The sequence below is a fragment of the Arachis ipaensis genome, chromosome B10, assembly GCF_059453495.1.
Source record: "Arachis ipaensis isolate K30076 ecotype BB chromosome B10, ASM5945349v1, whole genome shotgun sequence".
Classification (NCBI taxonomy): Eukaryota; Viridiplantae; Streptophyta; class Magnoliopsida; order Fabales; family Fabaceae; genus Arachis; species Arachis ipaensis.
In genome coordinates, this window is record NC_142435.1 from 148,809,975 (window position 1) to 148,833,521 (window position 23,547).

The following is a 23,547-nucleotide window of genomic DNA, read 5'->3' on the forward strand; positions in this document are numbered from 1 at the left end:
GAAAAAATTTCCTCTTCATTTTTCTTATATATAAAATTAAATCCGTTGGCATGCTTGACAGCTTGAGTAGTTATTCTATTATTTCTTAAAGTTAGGTGATATATCTTTCTCTTAATACGTAAGTCAGAGGTATATATAATTTGTATATATCCTATAACTATATATACCCTTTTGTATATATACTTATAAATTAAATAATAATTATATACTAACGTTTTCATTTTATCAATTTCTTTAATTTAGGAGATACTTTTGCCTAAATAAAAAGCTAGTCTACATTGTTGATACCTTTCACTCAATATATTAACATTTACCTTCCTATAACAAGGGAGTTAATTTTATTTTCAAAAAAGTATGTGGTATCAGATAATATAAGAAAAACATTAGTATATAACTTGTTTTATTCTCTATATTACAATATTCTTTTTTAAGGTCGATGTGATATATCTCTTTACTTGATATTTTTGTATTGTTTTGATGTCATAGTCAGTAAATGAGATTTATATGCTTTTATTTTATATCTTAGAATTAAAATCAAATTAGCATTCTAATTATCTTATTTTTTTAAGGAATTGAAATTGCCTCTAATCCTATATAATACTAGATTCTTTTATTTGGACTGGCCTATATAATATTGTTTGAGCGCCAGCATGTCCTAGTTGGGTTGTCACCATTGTAGGTTTATACTTTATAGAATTTTGTGATATCACTTGATGAGAAAAAATTATGATAAAAAAATTTATCTCATATTTTTTGTTCACACATTGCCAAATAGCAAAGTGAATGCGCAGCGAATCCACTGAGATTCGCTTGAAAGCAAACAGAATAACAAAAAACATTAAAAAGGAGAAAAAGACAAGAGAGAATATCAAAAAGCAGGAGAATGAACGAACAAAAATAAAATAAAATGCAGCTGTGGAAGCATAGTGATCTCACATACAAACAGTTGGAGCTGCATAGTTTGAGTTCTTTGTTCTTTGTTCTTCAGGAACAATGGATTTCAAACTTTTAAAATATCAATTAAGAGCATGTTCTGTTCATAAAAGTAAAAATAAATAGGAAAAGATTTATGAACAAAATATCTGCAAAAGCAACAAACCCACTTATAAATAATAGAGAAAGATGGTGGAAAATAATATCATAATCATGATCATCTAAATTCTTCAAGAGAGCGACCCAGTTTAAACCCAAGTCTTCTATATCTGTACTGTATCTTTTATGGTATATCATAGCAGAATCTTATAAAATACATGGAAACTTGGAAAAATAACACAGAAGGGACTTGAAAAATTTGGATCCTGAAACAAAGTAATGTAAAGAACAGAGTGATGTGTATATGTATGTTTATGTGTATGTGCATATGTCGATCTTTATCGTCCATCGTAAGATGTAAAGGTTTCTGCAAATCCAACAGGGCGATTAGGTATGCTTGATTGTGTATTGTCTCGGCTGGTAAGCATTGATGTAGATGAAGATGAGATATCCATGGTGCTTGTTCCTTCATAGGCCTGCCACTTGCTCAATGCTTCTGGCAAACTCTCGTCAAAATTTATGGCAAACGTGTCTTCGCCCCTTTGTTCCGTCGGCTTCCACACCTCAACAAGAGGCGCTAACACGTTCACCACATGGCCCATATCCGGCCGCTGATACGGCTCCCTTGCGCAGCAGTGGCCAGCCAAGTCTGCAACAGTGATAACACTGGCTAAGGTTTCTTCATCCACAGTATCAATTGCTGGGTCGATGGCCTTCCGAAACGAATCTTTGTTCAGCAGCATCCTCCGGAACCATGTAACTAGGTGGATGTTCTCTTCCTGCTGGCTGTTATCTATAGCTTTCCTTCCAGTTATCATCTCCATAAGAACCACCCCAAAGCTATATACATCAACCTTTGTTGTAACTCGTCCGGTTACTGCAAATCAAAACCATTATTAAGTTGAACCAGTGCATGTAGACCACATTTATTTTTTCTTTTTGTTTCTTTCTTGGATTGTCCGTCAATTATTCTTCTTGTATCTTGTGGTGTTATTTACTTGTTCCAACTTTCAAAGCATGCATCTCTCTTTTCAATTTGTCTGTTAGATGCATGCTTTGGAAGTTGGAACAAGTGACAGACAAATTGAAAAGAGAGATGCATGCTTTGAAAGTTGGAATAAGTAAATAACAATGCACAAGATACAAGAAGAATAATTGACGGACAATCCAAGAAAGAAAGAAAAAAGAAAAAATAAATATGTGGTCTACGTTTACTGGTTTATTATGGCAATACTTAACTACATGTCATAAGAAATTATAGATTGAATTCAATTATTTTTTATGAGAAATGCTAGGAGCATCCTAGGACCAAAACTTCTTTCTAATCAATCAACAAAAACTGAATGGCATTTGGAAACATGCTAAAAAAAATCCAAATGTCTAGAAGGCAATTTTTATTTACATGGTAAACTTAATATAAAATCTATCATATTTATTTCTCAATAAAGTTTCTTCAAGATTAAATTTGTGGAACAGAGTAAAGTTAGTATACTGCTTAGACAGATGCAATCATATTTTTCTTTTTCTCAGCATAAGAGTTGGCAGCATTTGGTTTCTTCATTTCTTTGTGGAGCCTATTTTGATCATCTAGCCAGTGTTAAAATAATATATTTTCAAACATCCAGATCAAATGATACACAAGCATAACGAATTCTGGTTATAACAAAAAGAAAAGGAAATAGGCAACAATTTAAGTTTGTACCAGCATACTCCGGAGCTAGGTATCCAAAAGTTCCGGCAAGTCTAGTCTCGAACGATGTCTGTCCTTCAGGGGCAAGCCGGACCAATCCGAAATCCGAAACTTTAGCTCGCAAATCATGCCCAAGCAAGATGTTTGATGGCTTCAAATCCCTATGGATGAAGATCTGTTGTGCCAAATTATGAAGGTATTCAACACCTCTAGCAACATCCAAAGCTATAATAAGCCTTTGCTTCCACTCCAAAGGCTTTATCCCTTCATCCTTCCAATCAAACAAATGCCTGCTAAGCGGTCCCTGAGGCATGTATTCATAGACAAGAAGCCCCTCATGTCCATCCAAGCAATGGCCAATGAGTTCTACCAAATGCCTGTGTCTAACCTTAGTAAGCACTGCAATTTCTGAGTTGAACTCGGTTAGCCCCTTCTCACCCTCACCCACCACTCCAGACTCCATTCTCTTCACCGCTATCTGGGTTCCATCAGGCAACTCTCCTTTGTACACAGTGCCAAAACCACCTTTCCCCAATATATTCTCTTGGCTAAAATTGTTCGTCACTTGTCTCAAGACTTGAATGGAGATTACAAAATTGCTTGCTTCCACATGATGAACATCACTTTTTGGACTACTGGCAGAAGCTGAAGCTGAAGCAGCAGCAGCATCCGCAACACTTATCTTCAGAGCATCTCCTTCTCCGGAACGGCGAGGATGTACGACGATAGCATTATTTGGTGGTTGAGCATTACCACCACCCTTATTCTTCCCACAATACTTATACAGCAATAACCCAGCAACAAGTAAAACAAGAATCCCCACCACAACACCAACAATGACTCCAGTATGACCACTTATACCTCCCGAAGAACTACCACCTCCTCCACTTGGCTTATCCTTTCCAATATCAGGATTCCCACCGGTGTTAACCTTCACGCCTTCGCGAAACTTCGGAACCTTTCCATACAATTGGTTATTGGAGACATCCAGCACCATCAAATTAGGCATACTGGTAAGTTCCTCAGGTATGGTACCAGTGAGACGGTTATTATTAAGAAGCAACCTTGTCACATTAGTAAGCTTGGCAAAACTAGGAGATATAGTCCCAGAGAAGCCCTTGTTTTGAAAATTTATCCCCCTAACAATTCCACCGTCACAATCAATCCCCATCCAGCCATTACCACCACAAGGATCATTGCCACTCCAACTCTCAGCAAGCATTAGAGGATAACCCAAAGGCTCAACCACTTTCAGCAAAATATCAACAATTTCACTACACTTCCCACCTATCACGTTGGTGCAGAACTGATTCCCCTGATTAATGACATCATCAACCCTAACCCCGTCCCTAAACTTGGGAGGAGGACCTTGAAGACGATTATTAGTCAAATTAACTACCTTAAGCGATGGAAGATTAACAAGAGATTCCGGTACTACACCTGTTAGCTTATTATCCCTCAAACTCACATCATAAAGAGAATCATGGTTCGAAAAATCAGGTATAGGACCAGTGAAATTGTTTCCATGAACCCAAATTTGCCTAAGCGAAGTCATATTCTGTAAAACTGAAAGAGTTCCGCTGAGTTTGTTGTTACCTGGAAGAACATTCACCCACAGATTCTGTATTCCGCTTCCGGAAAACGAATCAGGCAAACCGCCGTCGAAGTTATTGAAACTCAAAGAAAGATTCTGCAAACTGCCGAACGGACCACTGCTCCCGAAGAATTCAGGAATCTTGCCGGAAAAGTTGGCGCCGATCGCGGAGAAGCTCGTCAACGAAACACAGTCTTTGAGACTTTCTGGAACTTTCCACTGCGAGAAAGAATTAGAACCGATGCTAACAACTTGCAAGCTACTCATGCCTTCAAAGAAATCTTCAGGGAACGACGTGAATCCGTTGTTGTTGATGTTCAGCGTCTGCAGGGTGGTAGCCAAGTGAGGAAATGCACCGGTGAAGTTGTTCGCTCTGCAGTCGAAATGCTGAAGCTGACCGAGCTGCCCGAGATCCTTGGGAAGAGTGCCCGCCAGGTTGAGGTTTGCGATTTGTATGGCGGTTACTCTCCCCGGACCGTTATCGCAACGTACGTTACTCCAACTGCACACGTCAGCACTCGTCCAGTTCAGACCGGGTGACGTTATCGAACCCCTCAGAGCCTTCATGACAGCCGCATCGTCTGACATAGAAAACGGCATCAATGATAAAACAAGAACTACACCTACAAGAACCACGAACCGCTCATCCGAACCCATTGAAACAGATGAGAAAACAAACGAATCCCAAAGAGAAAAAAAGAAGAAAAGAAAAAGAAGTAAGATTTTGATGAGTGATCAGTATAGCATTGGAGTTGATACTTGATAAGGATTATGATTTTATGATTTATGAATTATGATTATGATTATGATTATTCCACTGCCGCCCAGAAAAGGAAAGAAAAGAAAGGGGAATTACTTTTCCTTTATTTTATTTTTTTTTTAAAGGAGGGAATAAAATAGAAATGAATGTAATAAGATTCGGTATCTGAGTGGGAAAAGAAAGGAATCTGACGCGGCGATGAAAGAGGAAGAAAAAGAGAAGACGCGGAGTGAGTGTAATGAGGAGGAGACTGGGCGAAGAGAAGGAATGGAAACTCGAAAAAACTGAACGACGTTTTGGAAGGGGGGAAATGGGTTTAGCATGGGTGTGGGGCCCACTTTGTTTAATTTAACGGCTTACAATGCATCATGCACTGGTGCGCGTAACTTCTTTTCAGTTACACTAACGTACCCTAACTAACTCTGTTGAGGCCGTTACAAAATATAACTAGATACAGTTTAATCCTACACTCCTACTATTACTAATGCCTATCAACAATTACGTATATCAGATGAGGGAAAAAAAATAAATGAATATTTGTAGAATATTTTCTGTTTTTTAATTATATATAGAATATTGAAACAGATTTTTTTACACATGTAAATATAGTCAAATACATGCCAGTGTGTACTTGATAAATATAACAACAACCATTATTACTTCTATTTCAAAATAGAAAAATTATGTATTCTTGTAAAAAATATAATCATCTTAGATATCTTATCAATTATTAAACGAGAAATCATTCTAGGACAACACTGATATTTTCTTTCTTCTAATTAAAATGTTCAAAAGAACAACTACGACAACTTTTAAGATAAAATTATAATTGTCGATTTAGACAATAAAAATAGCTACTGGTTGGAGTGTGGTAAGTGGTAACTAATAAGTAATAAGTGTGAGTAAGTGAGGTGTTTTTATTGGGTGATTTTGGGTGGGTGATGTGTGAGTTGGAAATTTTTATTAGCTGTTATGGAATTGGTGCCAACTATCAGTGAACACTGAACAACTGTTCTTTACTTCTTTTTACTCTAGTTTATTACGTGCATCATCAATTTATGCTGAGGTATAAATTTACATTGACTTTGACAGATATTTTCCAGTCTAAATTTTGGTATAATTGGTGAAAACAATGACTAATTTTTCGTTGTATAAGAGTGTAATTTTTTATATCTATTATAAATAATCTACTATGTATACTTTTCCTTTTTTGTTGACTAGGATTTACTATGTATAATTAAGAATTTGGATTCTCTTAATTTTAAATTTTTACTTTAGAGGACAAAGTGTAATTTTTTATTATTGAAGGTTTGAATAGTTTTTCTCTTATATTTACTCTTGGTCCTATCTATGAAATAAATGGTGAGAGATTACACTTTATTCTCTAAAGTGAAATTTAAAATTTAGATCATTAAAATCCAAAATTGAATATAGGAAAAAATTGATATACAATATTTTAAAAATATATATCTATTATTGATTATGTGTATACGTATAATCTACTATCTAATAAGAATTGAGTTAGAGTTAGTACACTACAAGACATACGGAAAATTGTCACGGTTAATTTTGATAATAGTGACGGTTTTAAATTAAAACCGTCGCAAAATCGCATTATAGGAGTATATTAATCGGTATGGTTTGTTGCACAAAGATTAAATTTTATGGTAATTTTAAAAAATCATTAGTATAATTGCCATTAATAATATAATATATTATCTCAGATAATTAAGTATCAGTTTGAATCCACTACGACATAGTCAGACATGATTAGTTTCATGTTTTTTAACAGATAAAACTGTTGCAAACTAAATCGATTAATTCTTTAATAATAAAATTGAAGCGATCATTAACTGCCGCAATTATAATCACATAATTTTAAAATTTATTTTCGATGGATTTATAACTGTCGCTATTTCTAGTATAAAATGCCATAAAAATGTTGTATTATGCCGTCCAAGTCTCCGCTGTTCTTTTTTTTTAATATTCTAGATATATTTTTTGGTATTTTTTAAATTTTTTTTAATATTACAAATCTTATTATTTTTCATGTAAAAATCTAAATTAATGACAAAAACAAATGAAAATATAATTGTAAATAAATTAATATATTTATAAAAATATCACTAACATATATCTCTTGTTATTATTATTAATATATTTTAAAGACATAAAAATACTATTTATAACCATTATTATTATTATTATTATTATTATTGATACGTACCTTATACCTCGGCCACCAAAACTACCCTCAAAACTTAGAATAAAACGAAAAGTTTGGACGCTGAATTTGAATAGTCAAACGTTATCAACAAAACAAACTCCCCACAAACGGCACTCACCTACCGAGCTAATGATCTCGGACTTATTCCCGCGATCAGTAGCATAGTCCTCTATAAAGTCGAAGTATACAACCTACTCAAGAACTAGGTTCTGATTTTAAATTTTATCCTAAGTTATAGTATATATTTTAAAAAAATTATCTACGCTTACTTGAGTGTCAGAGTATTTTTTGCAGGTATTTCCACCACGATGTTTAGACCAACTCGATCTATAGCTCTTTAGAATAAGTATCACATTGCTCGGAAGAGATCGTCACAGTTCGACGACTTCTCATAGGACGGAACAATTATTATTATTATTATTATTATATGGCCTTGTTAAGCACTATGTGTACAATCCTTATAATTATAATTAAGGTTTAATGATCATGTACTTTAATTTAACAATACATATTAAGGTTGTTATTAGTAAAAAAAATTTAAATTTTTTTTTAATAAATACATTAAAACTAAACTTTACAATATTTAAAAAAAAAAAAACTTTTTTAATTGATAACTTTATAACTTTCTTAATTGATAACTATACATATGTTAACTAAACCTTTATAATGATATCAGAGTAGGAGAAGCCGTTAACAATGTCAATATTCTTCACATACTTGGAGGACTTTGAACTAATTCCATAATAAAATAGAATAAAAAAAAATGCATATAGGAACTATTGTGAGGTCCAATAATATGACACTAATTTATCGCCAATAGCATTAATTCTGGAAACATATTTTGAACACTATTTATTGAGAATTGCAAAGGATGGACTATGGAGTTATGGAATATATGTTTGCATGGTCTTCAATTCATTCCTTATTTAATGTTTAATTTTGTAGACCATTGACTTTCCTCACTTTCCCAGTAAAATACACACCTTTTCATATTTCTCCTATGATAATTTATTATTATTGATTTATTTCTCATTCATTCATTATTACTAATTATTATTAGGCTAAACTATTAAAAACTGTATCTGAGTTTTGAATATGCTGAAAAAAATATTTTTCATTTTTTATGATAGTAAATATATATTTTAAAAATTAAATTTTGATAATTTTTTTAAACATAATTAAAAATAAGAGATATTTCTATTCTCAAAATTTAATAATTTTACGTCAGATAATTTTTTTTTAATTTTTTATCAATAGTCAAAAATACTTTTAAAAAATGAAAAAAATTCTAAAGATAAAATTTTGGTACTATTTATTTATTTTTAAATAATGATCTAAATATTTATATAAATTTCTTTTTTTTTTGGTTGTCTATAGTATATTTTAAGGATTAATTCTACGCGAATTTGAGTTTCATTTAAAAACTTATTATTAGATTATAGATTGCTACATATATAAATTAGTATTGGATCTATTAATACTTGTTTAAGTAGACTAATGATAAATGATAGGTAGAAACTCAGGTACAGTCGACTTCACCTGAAGTTGATAGCTGAGAACCGTTAGATGAAAATTAGGTCAAATTAGTCAAATCATCTAACATCTCTCAACTATCAACTTCACATGAAGTCGACTTCAGCTGAATTTTCATCTAAAATGATAACTACTAGACTAACCTATATATATTCAAACAAAATTTTGGAACATATACAAAGTTGGGTTATTTTTGTGGGCATGTTCAAAGGTAGGGACAATTTTAGTAGTTCAGTGTTATTATTATTGGGTATATATATTGAATTGAAGGAATCAAATTAAAATAAAGATTCCGGTATTCTCTGATAATCACAATGTGTTTTCCCTCCCTTTCATGTCTCTGTAAAATAGCAATAGTAATGTTGGTGGGAGGTTTAGGAGAAGAAGAAATAGCAAAAGCTCAGTTTCACCAAAGAAATCATGGAGATATCCATAACAAACTCCTTCCTTATTTGACAGTTTCTGTTGACCAATCTGGCCATGCTAACTTCTCTACAATTCAATCTGCAATTGATTCAGTCCCTTCCAACAATAAGCATTGGGTTTTAATCAATGTCAGGGCTGGTATTTACAGGTAACACTAAAACTATAATATATATATTTAATTTGTAATTTCTAAGTTTTTGTTTATGTGTGGTTGTTGAGGGTTGAATTTGGTTTGCACTTTTTTTTTAATTTTTTTTTTACCAAATAATAGACTCGAATCCGCAACCTCTTAATTGAGTATGGAAAGACTATACCATTTGAGCTATATCTCATTGGCATTTGGTTTGCACTTTGCAGGGAAAAGTTGAAGATTCCATATGAGAAGCCATATATAATTTTGAAAGGAGAGGGAAAAAGGAACACTCTTGTTGACTGGGATGACCATGCTACCACCTCACAGAGCCCTACATTCTCAACAATGGCTGACAATGTTGTTGTCAAGTCAATCAGTTTTAGGGTTAGAATCAAACACTTAACCTTCCCCTGTTTTCATTTCCATTAGAGCTTCTCTTATTTACCTTCAACTATTATTATTAATTATTTATTTAATGAGATAAATCTTTAGTTTCCAAGATAGTATCTGTTTTGGGAGACGAAAAAGTATTGTTTGACAGTTAAAGACTGAAGTTACAGAAAATAGGGACAGATTGATTGAAATTTTTTGGTTGAAAACTTTAATAATATTTTAAAAAAATATATTTTTATTCAATTTTTCAAATTTTAAGTCTACCTTTAATATTTATATTTATCTTAAATTAGACATAATATTTAGACATAACTTAATTTAATATATTTTATACTAAATATAATATAAAGATCTAATTCAATCTCAGTCTCTGACTTTTAGTTTCTGTTTGTATCTGAATTTTAGTCTCTTTTTTAAACCTAACCTAATTGTGTCAGGTTGCCTATCTGTTTGTTGTTAGAATACTTAGTTATTTAGTAATTCTTTTATTTTAAAAATTTTTGTACATTTAAATATATTGAAGTCTTTACTTTTTAACATACTAACATTTTAAACTAATTCATATTTTAGAAGAGATAGTAGTAATCAGTTTTAGTTTTTTTTTTCTATATTTGTTATTCCTTTTACCTTATTTTTTCAAATCAAAGATGAGACGATGTATATATCAAATAGTAATGTTTAGAATTAAAAAGAGAATTGAGTTCATCTCCTTTTCTGTTTTCTCTTTGTTTTCGTATAGTTGTTTTGCCTCACCATTATGTATTGAGGGGTGTTAGAGGATAAGTAACTTTTGTGATTTGTAATTATTAATTAATTATTATTAATATTTTTAATGGTGTGAGATTTTATCTAATATTGTGTGATTATTCACTTTTTTTTATAGTTAAGTATTAGCCAAATTTTAATAAAAATGCTGATCTTCTAAACTTTCTCTTATGTATTTATTTCATTTTATTCCCTTATGATTTCATAATGCAATTGAAAAGCATATAATTTACATTCACATAACCAACTTTAATTAAAAATTGCTATTTTCATCGGGTTATTTCCTCATTGTTAGGTGAAACCTCTTTGGTTCATCAATACTAGTATTTTTACCTGATTTATTTTCATTAGATCTAAGAGAAGATTAAAATTTGAAGAATTTGAATAGTAATAGTCTTTTAGTATTTACTTGATCGTTTATTTTCTAATGAATTTAAACGGAATTGAATTGAAGCACGTTTGTCGATGACGATGCTGCTTCTCTTTGGAAAATGGTTTGTTACTTATTATTTGGGTACATGCTACGTTGACTGCTGTTCTTTCTAGTTTCACCCATTCTTTTTGTTTCAATACATTCTTTAGGGTTTCTATTAGCTGTGTTTAAGAAATAATTTATTTTAATATAAATATAATATAATATTTGTTAAATTTAATTTTTAAAAATAAAATTTTATTATTTTAGTATATAAAATGCATAATGTTGTATATATTAATTTTGTATCGAATCGACTCGGTTTAATTCAGTCTATTACAAATGATTTCGGATCGAGTCAAAACAATATGTTATCTAATTTAATTTATTTTTCACCAGTGAGGGAAACTTCTTGAAATGTGGTTTTTATTTGGTTTTATAATTGGTACAGAATTCATACAATAATCCAAGAAATAGTAATCCAATTGAACCTGCAGTAGCTGTAATGGTAAGTGGAGACAAGTCATATTTCTATGATGTTGGCTTTTTTGGTCTTCAAGACACTTTGTGGGATGATCAAGGAAGACATTACTATAAATTTTGTACTATTGAAGGTGCTGTTGATTTTATTTTTGGTGCTGGTCAGTCTTTATATGAGGTACTAATTAAATCTATATAAATCAAAATAATTAAATTTGATTTACACATTTTTAATATAAATTGAGCCAACTAAATTATTATTGATATAACATATATAATAAATCAAATTAAATTAATTCTGTGATATAGTAAATCGAATCCATTGAAAATGTATAAATCGAGTTTAATAATTTGGATTTACATAAATCTACTTTATGATATGTATGTAGATTTTTTTTGTTTTATGATATTGGTATAATATTATTTTCTATTTGATTTATTGGTATGAATTATCCTGTATTTTTAGCACCAAACATTACATTATTAAAAAATATTATCATTTTAAATAAGCATTTGGTCAATAAGAATTTATTTTTATATTTATAGGAGTTTTCATACCTAAAATATATAATTTGTATTTATATTTATTAAAATTTAGTCAATTTACATACATAAATCAATATAATTTACACTTATATTTACTCTTTAGACTCTAATCACTAATCTGTGAGTCTCAAAAACTTTCTGTATTTTTAATATCAATTTATTAGAGTAATTTTTTTTCATTATATACAAATATATGCTAATTAAAACAATTATAGCTATTTATTTAATCAACTTCAAATTTTGATAGGGATGTAGCATATCTGTTATTGGAGCGTCCCTAGATCCTGGTTATGTTGGTTTTATCACAGCACAGGGGAGAACAAATTCAAATGATGCAAATGGGTTTGTGTTTAAAAATTGTAAAATATTTGGAAATGGAACCACATTTTTGGGAAGACCATGGAGAGGTTACGCTAGAGTTCTTTTTTATAACACAAGCATGTCTAACGTTATACTACCAACAGGTTGGGATCCATGGAATTTCAATCATCATGAGTAAGATCACATCCTATTTTAAATGACTAATTTTTGCACTAGTATAAATACTTCTAATTTAATGATATTATGTGCGTAAAAAAAAAGTCACTAAATAAGTTATTATATATATATATATATATATATATATATATATATATATGAGAAAAGGACAAAAATGTTCCTGACTTTTTGTTCTGTAGACATTTTTGTCTCTGATTATTGAAAAATACTTTTTAAGTCTCTGACCTTCACAAAACTTGGACAGATCAGTTCTTCCGTCCAAATGCCTCCGTTAGGGACTGATCCGTCCATGTTTTGTAAAGGTCAGGGACTTAAAGGTATTTTTTAATGATTAGGGACGAAAATGTCCGCAGAACAAAAGGTCAGGGACCTATTTGTCATTTTCTATATATATATATGTTTATATATAAATACATGTGTTCGTTTATACATTTTTAATATATATTTTATGTGTTTATATTTTAACAATGATTTTGTTAAGTATACAATGACTCAATGAGTTTCGTAAATAATATGAACAATGAACTTTAAAAAAATTGGTCCAATAAAATAAAAAAATACTACATTTCTAACAAAATTACAAGTAGAGAAGGGAGGTTACTGTATACGTAACGAAGTAACGATATTATTCACTAATTCCTTATCTATTTATACTTTTCTTTTCAATAAAAGTTTTATAATTATCTTTATATAAAAATATTTTTTTTACCGTTAAATGATAAATTATAAGATTACATTTTGATATATTATGAAAGTGTTATTTTTATTTAAAATGTAACCAAATAAATAAATCACACTTTTAAATAAAATATTTTTATGAAAATATATTTTTGACATTTTTATTTGAATAAATGCCTATTTTATATTCTATTATTATGAATGATTGATCACTAATTTTTTTTTTTTAACAATTCAGGAATCGCGTAACTTTCGCAGAGTATAAGAATTTTGGACCCGGTTCTAACATTTCATTGCGAGTGAAGTGGAGTAAGAAGCTTAGTTTAGCAACAATTAAATCAATGATTAGCACTAAGTTCATTGACAATGAAGGTTGGCTTAAGGCACAAGACTTCTAACTCTTGTTTCTGACAAGTATCGGTAGGGAAGAAAAAAATTGTTTTAGAGGAAAACTTTTTCAATTTTTTTATGATTTAATAATTGTTATTTTGTTAAGACAAATTCATGAGTATTTTGAAGTATTTTTTATAATCAAAATTTCGTTTTTGAGAAAAGAAAAACTCACTTTTAGCAATATTTCCACTAGGTTTATAGAATTAGACTTGTACTCCTCTTCCTATTTTGGGTTTAAGTTGGGCTTAAAAATTTTCTGAATGAACCAGTTTGATAAGCTTACGCAAGAAATAAGGCTCAAAAAGTTAAACTGCGTCCATATTCTTTTTAAACAGAAACTAGAATGGGCTTACATTATATTATCAAAGTCAACTTTGGTGGGCCTGTTAACAAACGTAATTGATGACGTTTTACTGGCCCAATACATAAAGGCCACGCCATTGAAATTAATCTATATTATCATCACGATCTAAAAAATATACAAAAAAAAATTTCAAGTATACCAGTATATTAGTTAGGATGTCCACGGATCGGATTGGATCGGATATGGCCGAAAATTCAATCCAATCCACACAATTTTCATCGGATCGGGTCGGATATGATATCCGCGCTTTTTTTTTTTTTTGCCGGATCCGATCCGCAAATGTGCCGATCGGATATCGGATATATCCGCATGATTAAACCTTCTCTTTTTAATCATATTTCTATGTAAAAAATTTAATAAAAATATTTTTTTCATACTTTTAACTTATTTATTCCTAAAATAGTTTTAATCAAACTCTTTCTAAATAACAAAAATAAAATAATACAATATATGAATAATAATTACTAACTAAAACATACAAACAAGTAAATATAATACTAAACATATATATATATATATATATATATATATATATATATTTATTTATTTTTTAATTATTATTGTGTGGATCTGCGGATCCGCGGATCGGATACGCGAATGTAGAGCAGATATCCGCGATCCCATTAATTTGCGGATCGGATCGTATCCGCAATTTTTGGATCGAATGCGGATATTTATCGCGGATCTGCGGATACGATCCGATCCATAGACACCCCTAGTACTTTAATAAATTTTAATCATTAAGTTTAATTATATATATTATATATTTTTTTATAATTAAGATCAATACTAATATATATATATGTTTGGAAAATTTTTAAATGTACTAGTGTGTTTTAGTAATTTTTACTATTGATCTTAATTATAATGTTTCGGAGTTACTTGAAATTGAGATTTAGACTTGAACGTGAGGTTCAAATTATTATTGGGATCGTGTTTGATGTCTTCCAGTGTTGAGGTGCCGCCGTCTGATGTCTTGGTAAGGAGAAGGTGATACCTGCAAAAACTCTAATGTCTTGGCGTCAGGATATTTATAATTGTAGGTGGTGAGTTAATAATCATTTTTAAGTAGTTCCATCTTTGATAATGGATGTGTTACTCTTTTGTGTCGAGGTTGTTAAGATCTCATTTTTAGATGAATAAAAAAAATTATAAAAATTAATTGAGAGTCATCTTATTTAAATAAATCGGACCAAGTTGGCGTCACGTGAACCGACCTTTATAAAGTTGGATAAATCCCAAAATGTGATCTGAACTTTTATTTTATAGACTAAATTTTTAATCATTTTAAATTTGACTAAATTATGGACCAGATATAAACACATATATATATATATATATATATATATATATATATATATATATATATATATATATTTCATGTCATCTTGTAATCCTTCTATTTTAACTTAATGGGATTTAATCAAATGTAAATGTAATATCACCATCCTCTATGTATTTAACACATTGCGGAGTCATGCTTTGCTATGATTTGCAAGTCTATGTTAATATAAATTGATAAATGTCCTTTTCTAGTTTAGTTGAGTATATCTTGAAGGGTCTCCTATTTTTATCATTATTTTTTTGAACAGGTTTCCTATTATTATTATTAATTATTAGGAATAATGTCTTTGAACTTGGAAATTGGTATAGACTTTAAGGCATCAAAGAAAGCAAAGTCTATATAGCCATCAAATATGTATATGGGCACCTTTTTTCTTTGCTATTACCTAATATTCTATTCTAATTGAAAGTTGACCACACAATTTTTTACTCTTTAAGCTTTATCGTGCTAGTAGAGGTTCCATATACACAAATTAATGGTTTCCACAACATTCAAGATGCTTCTTGTGACGTGAACACCAAGCAAGCAACATGTTGGACGAGAGCTCTAAGAAGAGGTTGGTCAATCATCATTGACAAAACATTCCAGCTCATAAACCCTAAAGCTGCTACAAATTTTAATTTGGTGTAAGCCTAGTAGCTTAGTATTGAGAAATTTGTGTAGTATAGCTAGAAAATTTGTTGGTTTTTTTACATAATAGAATTGAAAAAACGATAAATAGGTTTTTAATTTTTTATCTCAAAAATAAATAAATTCTTGACTAATTAAAAATATAAAAATATTTTTTATTTTTAAAATATGAGATATTTAAATTTTTTTGTTTAAAATATATAATGACAAATTGATCACTCTAAAAAATTTAGATGTCTTAAATTTTAGAAAATAAATATTTTTTTTGTATTTTTAATTAATCAATGAATTATTTATTTTTGAAATAAAAAATTAAGGATTTATTTATCATTTATTCTAATAAATTTGTATACGAGCAAAATACTTTTTATTATTTTGATATAAAAATTATATTTATATAAAATTATAAGCAAATATATATCTTGGATCAAATTCTGATAAAACTCTTATATTTCTACTCTTCTTGGTTCACTGAATATTGTGCGTATATATTTGCGATTTTGTGAAATCAGAATGCACCTTTATCTCTTTTCTTGGCCATAATCATGTGCTTGTCCCCTTATAATACTATATTTATTCCACTAAGTCATTAAACCAATGACTTTCTTGAAGAAAAGTTGTGGATAACTTTAGATGTTGAGTAATGATTTATTGTGCCCATAAAAAAATTGAACCGAAAGTGGTAAATTACAAAAAAAAAAAGAGTATAATTTTGTTATTTACATAGATAATTAACCTGAAAATTCTTTATATTAATTCTCTTCTGGCGAATTGTATTTTTAAAAATTATATTTTTTTATAAATTGTTGATTTTAAAAATATCCCTGACTTTATTCTTCTCTCATATTTTCATAAACCACCTATAATTTCTTTTTATGTGAATTTTTCAACTAAATTTTCACGGTAGTTCATTGATATTCACAATCTTTATTATTTTAGTCTTTTAAATTTAAAATTTATTGTTTCAGCCATCATATTGGTTCTTAAATCCTTTCTAGCATTGAGTCAACGAATAAAATGCTAAACTAGTTCTGACTTATCACGTTAGACACATAGTTAAATACTTAAATAGCATCTTTTTGTTTTAGCTCTTAAACAAGAAAAAAATGAGGTTATTTTGAAAAATGAATGGAGATATAATAATTTTCACATAGTATAAACTCTTCTTTCTCTTCTCGTTTTTTTCTTGTTTAAGTGTCAAAACGAAACGACGCTTTTTAACCATATGTCTTCAGTAATATAAAGGATCTAGAGACCAATATAATGTCCAGAACTGTATTTTGAGATCAATACAAGTAATTTTAAATTTAAGAGACTAAAACGATAAAAATTATAAATATGAGACTTTAAAAATTTAGTCGAATTTCACCTATTAACTAACCATATTAAACTTTTTACCCGACTTTGCTTTAGCCTAAGTTTACTTTTTTTTTTTTTGGGTTTTGTCAGTTGAAGGAAGCCAGGTTGCGTTGCTTAAAAGCCCACGTAAGTAATAACGCAATAGAATTTCGGCCCACACGCCAACACTTTAACTTGCACTTTGCCTTTGCCTCCTTTTTGTTTATTATAAATTTAAAATTTAAAATCCAACGCTCACCATCATTTAAAGTCAGAACTCAGAATCACATTCAAACAGATCATTATTAATTCACAAGAAATTGAAGACGACCCTGTTTTGCGCTTCTTTTAGTTCCTCATTTCCTCCATTCTCAAACAACAACAAAAAAAAGGTGTAACAGAAAATCAAAGTAGTTGGAGTTGTTAGAGTTGTTGGCGCCATAAGGCGGATTCAGTTATCCACATGGCAAAGTTGTTGGCATTATCGTGCCTCCGGAACGACAGATGGGGACAGCTGTCACCGCGCCCGCACTACCCGTCCATGCCCAGCTACCCCAAGGGAGTCAGCCTCCAGAAGCCGGATTCCGAGCCGGAGAGCACGGCGGTCTTCTCGGTCGTCGGAATGACTTGCGCCGCGTGTGCCGGCTCCGTCGAGAAGGCCGTCAAGCGCCTCCCTGGCATCCGAGAGGCTCTCGTCGATGTCCTCAACAACCGTGCTCAAGTCTTCTTCTTCCCATCCTTCGTTAATGTAAGTTTTTCTCTTCGCGTTGAACCGTCAATAGAATTAGCCTTTCAAGTTTGTAGCCGACATCAAATTTTTATTTGAAAACCTTATGTGATGGATTTCTCAAGAGAATTTCCGAAGCTTCACGAAGGATTTCTTCTTAATTTGCATTCAGATTGCTTACCTAAATTAGCTGAAAAAAAAAATTAGAAATTTTGGTTTTGATCTTTATGTTTCCTTTAAATGTTGATATGGAAAAGTTAAGTTAGATTAGGATTTAGATAATTCGCCTATTTTTCTTTCAATTTAGATAATTCATTATTGCGTGCATTTGTCAATTTTACTTTCTGCTGATGCTTGACATAGAACATACAATTCATTGATTTTTGTAGTTGAACTTTATTTCCATCTTATTGTTATACATATGTGTGTTTTCTTAGGAGGAGACTATTCGAGAGGCAATTGAAGATTGCGGGTTTGAAGCAACGTTACTAACAGATGATGTGACCGACAAATCTGTTCAAGTATGCCGCATACAGATTAAAGGAATGACTTGCACATCTTGCTCCTCCACTGTTGAATCTGCACTGCAAGCCCTTCAAGGAGTGATCAAAGCTCAAGTGGCTTTAGCAACTGAAGAAGCTGGAGTTCAGTACAATCCAAATGTTATTACCTATGAACAAATCATGGATGCCATAGAGGACACCGGCTTTGAAGCAGTACTCATCAGTTCAGGTGAAGACTTGAGCAAGATAGACCTCCAAGTCAAAGGCGCATCGGCCGACCGTTCAATTACACTGCTTGAGGAATCTCTTCAGGCACTCCCCGGGGTCCTAGCAGTAGACATACACCCAGAATTGAATAAAGTTTCAATCTCTTATAAGCCAGACATGACAGGACCAAGGAATTTCATTAAAGTGATTGAGGAAACCGGGTCCGGCCATTTCAAGGCGGAGATATTTCCTCAAGAAGGAGGCCGAAGGGATACTCATAGAAACAAGGAAATTGATCAGTATTACAGATCTTTCTTGTGGAGTTTGTTGTTTACTATTCCCATCTTTCTAACCTCAATGGTTCTTATGTATATCCCTGGAATTAAGGATGTGCTTGAGTCCAAAGTTGTCAATATGCTTACAGTGGGGGAGGTTGCAAGATTGGTGCTCGCGACGCCAGTTCAATTTGTTATAGGCCGGCGATTTTACTCTGGTTCCTACAAATCATTGCGTCGTGGCTCTGCTAACATGGATGTTTTGATTGCATTGGGAACAAATGCAGCATACTTCTATTCGGTCTACACTGTTGCTAGAGCAGCCACCTCTAAGGATTTCAAGGGTACTGATTTCTTTGAGACTAGTGCTATGCTTATCTCATTCATTCTGCTTGGGAAGTATCTTGAGATTTTGGCTAAGGGAAAGACATCAAATGCGATTGCGAAGCTCATGAACTTGACACCAGATACAGCTATATTGCTGACATTGGACAATGAAGGAAATGTCATTAGTGAGGAAGAAATCGACAGCAGGTTAGTTCAGAAGAACGATGTGATCAAAATCGTCCCTGGTGCTAAGGTAGCTTCGGATGGATTTGTAATATGGGGCCAGAGTCATGTGAATGAGAGCATGATAACGGGCGAGGCACGGCCTGTGGCAAAGAGGAAAGGAGATACTGTTATTGGAGGAACTGTGAATGAGAAAGGAGTCTTGCGTATCAAGGCAACACGAGTCGGATCAGAAAGTGCACTTTCGCAGATTGTTCGGCTAGTTGAGTCAGCTCAAATGGCCAAGGCACCTGTGCAGAAACTTGCAGACCGCATTTCAAAGTATTTTGTGCCTCTGGTAATTATATGATCCAAGAATTCTTACTTGGGAAGAAAACAAGTGATTTAACACTTATGCTTATATAAAATTAAAGGCTAAATTTTAAACTGATATCTTCTTATTTCAGGTCATCTTGATCTCATTTACAACATGGTTTGCTTGGTTTTTGGCTGGAAGATTCAATGCTTACCCAAAGTCTTGGATACCATCTTCTATGGATAGCTTTCAGCTTGCTTTACAGTTTGGGATCTCTGTCATGGTCATAGCTTGCCCTTGTGCTTTAGGCTTAGCAACGCCAACCGCAGTTATGGTTGGCACTGGAGTTGGTGCTTCTCAGGGTGTGCTAATTAAAGGAGGACAAGCATTAGAAAGTGCTCATAAGGTATGTCATGTGTGATCGACTAGCTCCTTGAATTATGGATTTGCTTTTTAGATGCTGTTAGCCTTTGAAAACTGAATTATGATTGGTTCAGTCATAAAATAGTGAGAAGCAAATATGCATAGGTTGGGAAATTAAACTGTATGACGTGTTCTTTTCATATGTTACTTAATGAATAAATAAAACCAGAATTAAGAATGTTTTAGGAGCATTAAGTAATATATCGTTCTTTTGTTCTTCATATTTAGTATTGGTATTTGTTAAGCATGTGCTGGTTGATGAGGAATGCTGTTGTATGTTGTAACCCAATATATATTTCAATATGATTCATGTTTCTCACTACCCATACTTGAATATCCTTATGATTGTCTTGTTCTTTTGTAGGTGAATTGCATTGTTTTTGACAAGACAGGTACTCTCACTGTTGGGAAACCTGTGGTAGTTAACACAAAACTATTCACAAATATGGCACTCCGAGATTTCTACGAACTTGTAGCAGCAGCTGAGGTAAGGAGACAAACAACATTCAATTTCAGAAAACTTATTTCATAACTATAATACCAATCTAATTTGATATTTATTATTTAAGTTGTTCTACAGTTCATATAATAGATGTTTATGCATATAGTAATGATTGCCAACAATGTTATTTGTCTTTCTCAGGAGAATAGTGAGCATCCGCTGGCCAAGGCCGTTGTTGAATATGCGAAAAAATTTAAAGATGAAGAGAATCCTTCATGGCTGGAAGCACAAGATTTTGTTTCTATTACAGGACATGGAGTGAAGGCCACAGTACGAAACCAAGAAATAATTGTTGGTAACAAGAGTTTAATGACAAGTCACAGTATTGCAGTTCCTAGTGATGCTGAAGATATACTTGCTGAAGCTGAAGCAATGGCTCAAACTGGGATTTTAGTATCTATCAATAGGGAAGTAATTGGGGTTTTAGCAATATCCGATCCACTGAAACCAGGTGCCGAAGAAGTCATTTCTATTCTAAAGTCCATGAAAATTAGGAGCATTATGGTGACAGGGGACAATTGGGGCACTGCTAATTCTATTGCAAGGGAGGTTGGAATAGAGACTGTAATTGCTGAGGCCAAACCAGAGCAAAAAGCAGAGAAAGTGAAGGAATTTCAGGTACTTGTTATGACTAATGATCACAACCTAGTATGTTTCAACTTAATTTCAAGAATTTGAAAGGGATCATTCATGCCTTTAACCTAAATATCACAACATTTGTGTGAAAGGTGGAGACTAATTAATCCTAAATCACTAAAGTTTTAATTAAGAAAATCCTGATTCCACAGCCTCTATTTCTCTAATTTCATCATATATTAGGTTATTTTGTCAAACAATGGACATTTTTTTAGGGGCCACGAGTCAATTTTATTCTTTGGAGGAGTATTTTGTTAAAAGAATTATCACCTGTTGCAGGTCACAAACTAGTTTTATACTTTCAAGTGTCATTTTGTCAGCAAAAAGGTCTTTCTTATTTTGGTGATTTATCTATCTTTGAGAAGAAAGTAACTATGAAGCCCATATATTTCTTCTGCTTAGTATCTTCAGTCAGTAGTCAGTACTCATGAATGTTATCACTCTATGTATCGTGAATTTGAGCCTCTTTTTTAATTCTACATCAATGTCATATCCATTAAGCTTGATTCTAACTTCTGGGTCTATATTGCTGAGTTTAGTATTATATTTGGAGCTGTGATGTATGCATTGCTTTTTTTTCTTCCGTGATCAGGCATCTGGCCACACAGTGGCTATGGTAGGGGATGGCATCAACGATTCGCCTGCGCTTGTGGCAGCTGACGTGGGAATGGCGATAGGTGCTGGAACAGACATTGCCATTGAGGCAGCGGACATTGTCCTAATGAAGAGCAACTTGGAGGATGTCATAACTGCCATTGATCTTTCTAGAAAAACATTTTCGCGTATTCGCTTGAATTACTTTTGGGCTTTGGGCTATAATCTGCTTGGCATACCAATAGCTGCTGGAGCTCTATTCCCTTCTACAAGATTTCGGTTGCCACCATGGATCGCGGGGGCTGCTATGGCTGCATCCTCTGTTAGTGTTGTTTGTTGTTCTCTGTTGCTTAAATATTACAAGAGACCAAAGAAGCTAGATAACCTTGAGATAAGAAGCATAAGGATCGAGTCATCAAGTGATACCATGCATGGCAATTGAGGGTTTTGCTTCCTTTAGTTGGTCAAATATTATGTGTTTGGATATTGTCTTTGAAATAGAATATAGAGACATGATATATAGAAACCAGTTTGATTATTAGACAAGAACAGAAACACAATTTCTGTTCCATAGACAACAAGTTTTGATATCTTTCTCTCTTTAAAAGTAGGGACAAAAAAGATATCTATTTTCGTCTTGGTGCTTCTGTGTTTCTGTCTTACACAAAAAATCCATATGCAATCTAATATGCCAGAGTTGGCTAATTTATAGGTTTGGGATGAAAATTTGGTTAGAGCAAAGTAAAGAGTGTAAATATTGTGATTTATATAATTTGTAAAAATATGATCTAACGTGATATTTAAGTACACATACCATTACTTTATTAATGAATATCGTGTATGATTGTATGAAACAGAAGTAAGAGGTGGAGAAGTGGGGGGAACTGCTTATGATGACAGATTTGTGAAGAGAGATTTTTAGGCATATGAATGATTTTTCTGTTGTATACTTCTGATAAATGATGTGATTCGGAATAGGTTGCTGAGTATTTCTCTTTGTAAATATAACAAAATTAAATAAATATGTAAACAAATATATAAAAAAATATATATATTCTTTTGTTCAGATGGGTTAATTTTAGATATTCTTTATATCAAATTTTAATAAAAAGAAGATAAATTTATAATTGCATCAAGCTCAAGATTTAAATCTGAATGTCACCACTTAATCAATTGATAACAAACCTTGATTCATAATAATAATAAACAACGATAATATTTGAATCTAATAATTTCCTAGAATGAAAAGATAATAAGAAGTATATGTGAGAAGATATTCACTTGTGTATATATGTAAAAACAAAATGATACGTTTGCAAGTCTTCAAACATAAAAGGATCCCATGTGTTGAAGTTGTTAAAGAGGTCAGAAAGGAGGATTTTTTCTCCAGCAGAGGCCTTGTTTCTAATTCTCTTTTTTCTTAATGTTATTTTCTTTTTGTTTATTTTTTTTTTAGAGTTAATTTTATCTTATATATCAATGTAATTGGTAGAACTACTTTTTCTTAGTGTTGTTCTATTTTGGATCGTCGATTTCAACAAATCAATAAAATCCTTCATTTGATTAAAAAAAAAGTTCTTAGTGTTGTCCTATTTTAGATAGTCTATTTCAACAAATCAGTAAAATCTTTCGTTTGAT

At 31.8% G+C, this 23,547-nt stretch overlaps 3 protein-coding genes across 3 annotated transcripts; 2 read left to right on the forward strand and 1 right to left on the reverse strand.

Moving 5' to 3' along the window:
* Nucleotides 1-1,112: 1,112 nt before the first annotated feature.
* On the reverse strand, nt 1,113-5,343 carry LOC107624079 (receptor protein kinase TMK1-like). The gene is made up of 2 exons (XM_016326526.3): nt 2,735-5,343; nt 1,113-1,909 (listed from the first exon to the last, which is right to left on the reverse strand). Exons 1-2 carry the CDS (start codon nt 4,971-4,973, stop codon nt 1,371-1,373), a joined length of 2,778 nt encoding a protein of 925 aa, XP_016182012.1. The 5' UTR covers nt 4,974-5,343; the 3' UTR covers nt 1,113-1,370.
* A 3,807-nt stretch (nt 5,344-9,150) lies between these two features.
* Nucleotides 9,151-13,565, forward strand: LOC107621217 (putative pectinesterase 29). Its single transcript, XM_016323251.3, has 5 exons — nt 9,151-9,410; nt 9,620-9,779; nt 11,417-11,623; nt 12,239-12,486; nt 13,406-13,565. The coding sequence occupies exons 1-5, from the start codon at nt 9,151-9,153 to the stop codon at nt 13,563-13,565; spliced, it is 1,035 nt and encodes a 344-aa protein (XP_016178737.2).
* Nucleotides 13,566-17,465: 3,900 nt separating this feature from the next.
* LOC107623484 (putative copper-transporting ATPase HMA5) lies at nt 17,466-22,763 on the forward strand. Its single transcript, XM_016325760.3, has 6 exons — nt 17,466-17,985; nt 18,402-19,796; nt 19,906-20,160; nt 20,542-20,664; nt 20,821-21,297; nt 21,908-22,763. The coding sequence occupies exons 1-6, from the start codon at nt 17,701-17,703 to the stop codon at nt 22,349-22,351; spliced, it is 2,979 nt and encodes a 992-aa protein (XP_016181246.1). The 5' UTR covers nt 17,466-17,700; the 3' UTR covers nt 22,352-22,763.
* Nucleotides 22,764-23,547: the final 784 nt, after the last annotated feature.

Excerpts from the sequence above, each read along its gene's own strand:
- LOC107624079 (XM_016326526.3), bottom strand. The coding sequence starts at position 4,973 with ATGGGTTCGGATGAGCGGTTCGTGGTTCTTGTAGGTGTAGTTCTTGTT. Across the intron at positions 1,910-2,734 it reads CCTAGCTCCGGAGTATGCTG|TAACCGGACGAGTTACAACA; the intron begins GTACAAACTTAA and ends TTTGATTTGCAG.
- LOC107621217 (XM_016323251.3), top strand. The coding sequence starts at position 9,151 with ATGTGTTTTCCCTCCCTTTCATGTCTCTGTAAAATAGCAATAGTAATG. Across the intron at positions 11,624-12,238 it reads CTGGTCAGTCTTTATATGAG|GGATGTAGCATATCTGTTAT; the intron begins GTACTAATTAAA and ends AAATTTTGATAG. Across the intron at positions 12,487-13,405 it reads TGGAATTTCAATCATCATGA|GAATCGCGTAACTTTCGCAG; the intron begins GTAAGATCACAT and ends TTAACAATTCAG.
- LOC107623484 (XM_016325760.3), top strand. The coding sequence starts at position 17,701 with ATGGCAAAGTTGTTGGCATTATCGTGCCTCCGGAACGACAGATGGGGA. Across the intron at positions 20,161-20,541 it reads CATTAGAAAGTGCTCATAAG|GTGAATTGCATTGTTTTTGA; the intron begins GTATGTCATGTG and ends GTTCTTTTGTAG. Across the intron at positions 20,665-20,820 it reads AACTTGTAGCAGCAGCTGAG|GAGAATAGTGAGCATCCGCT; the intron begins GTAAGGAGACAA and ends TGTCTTTCTCAG.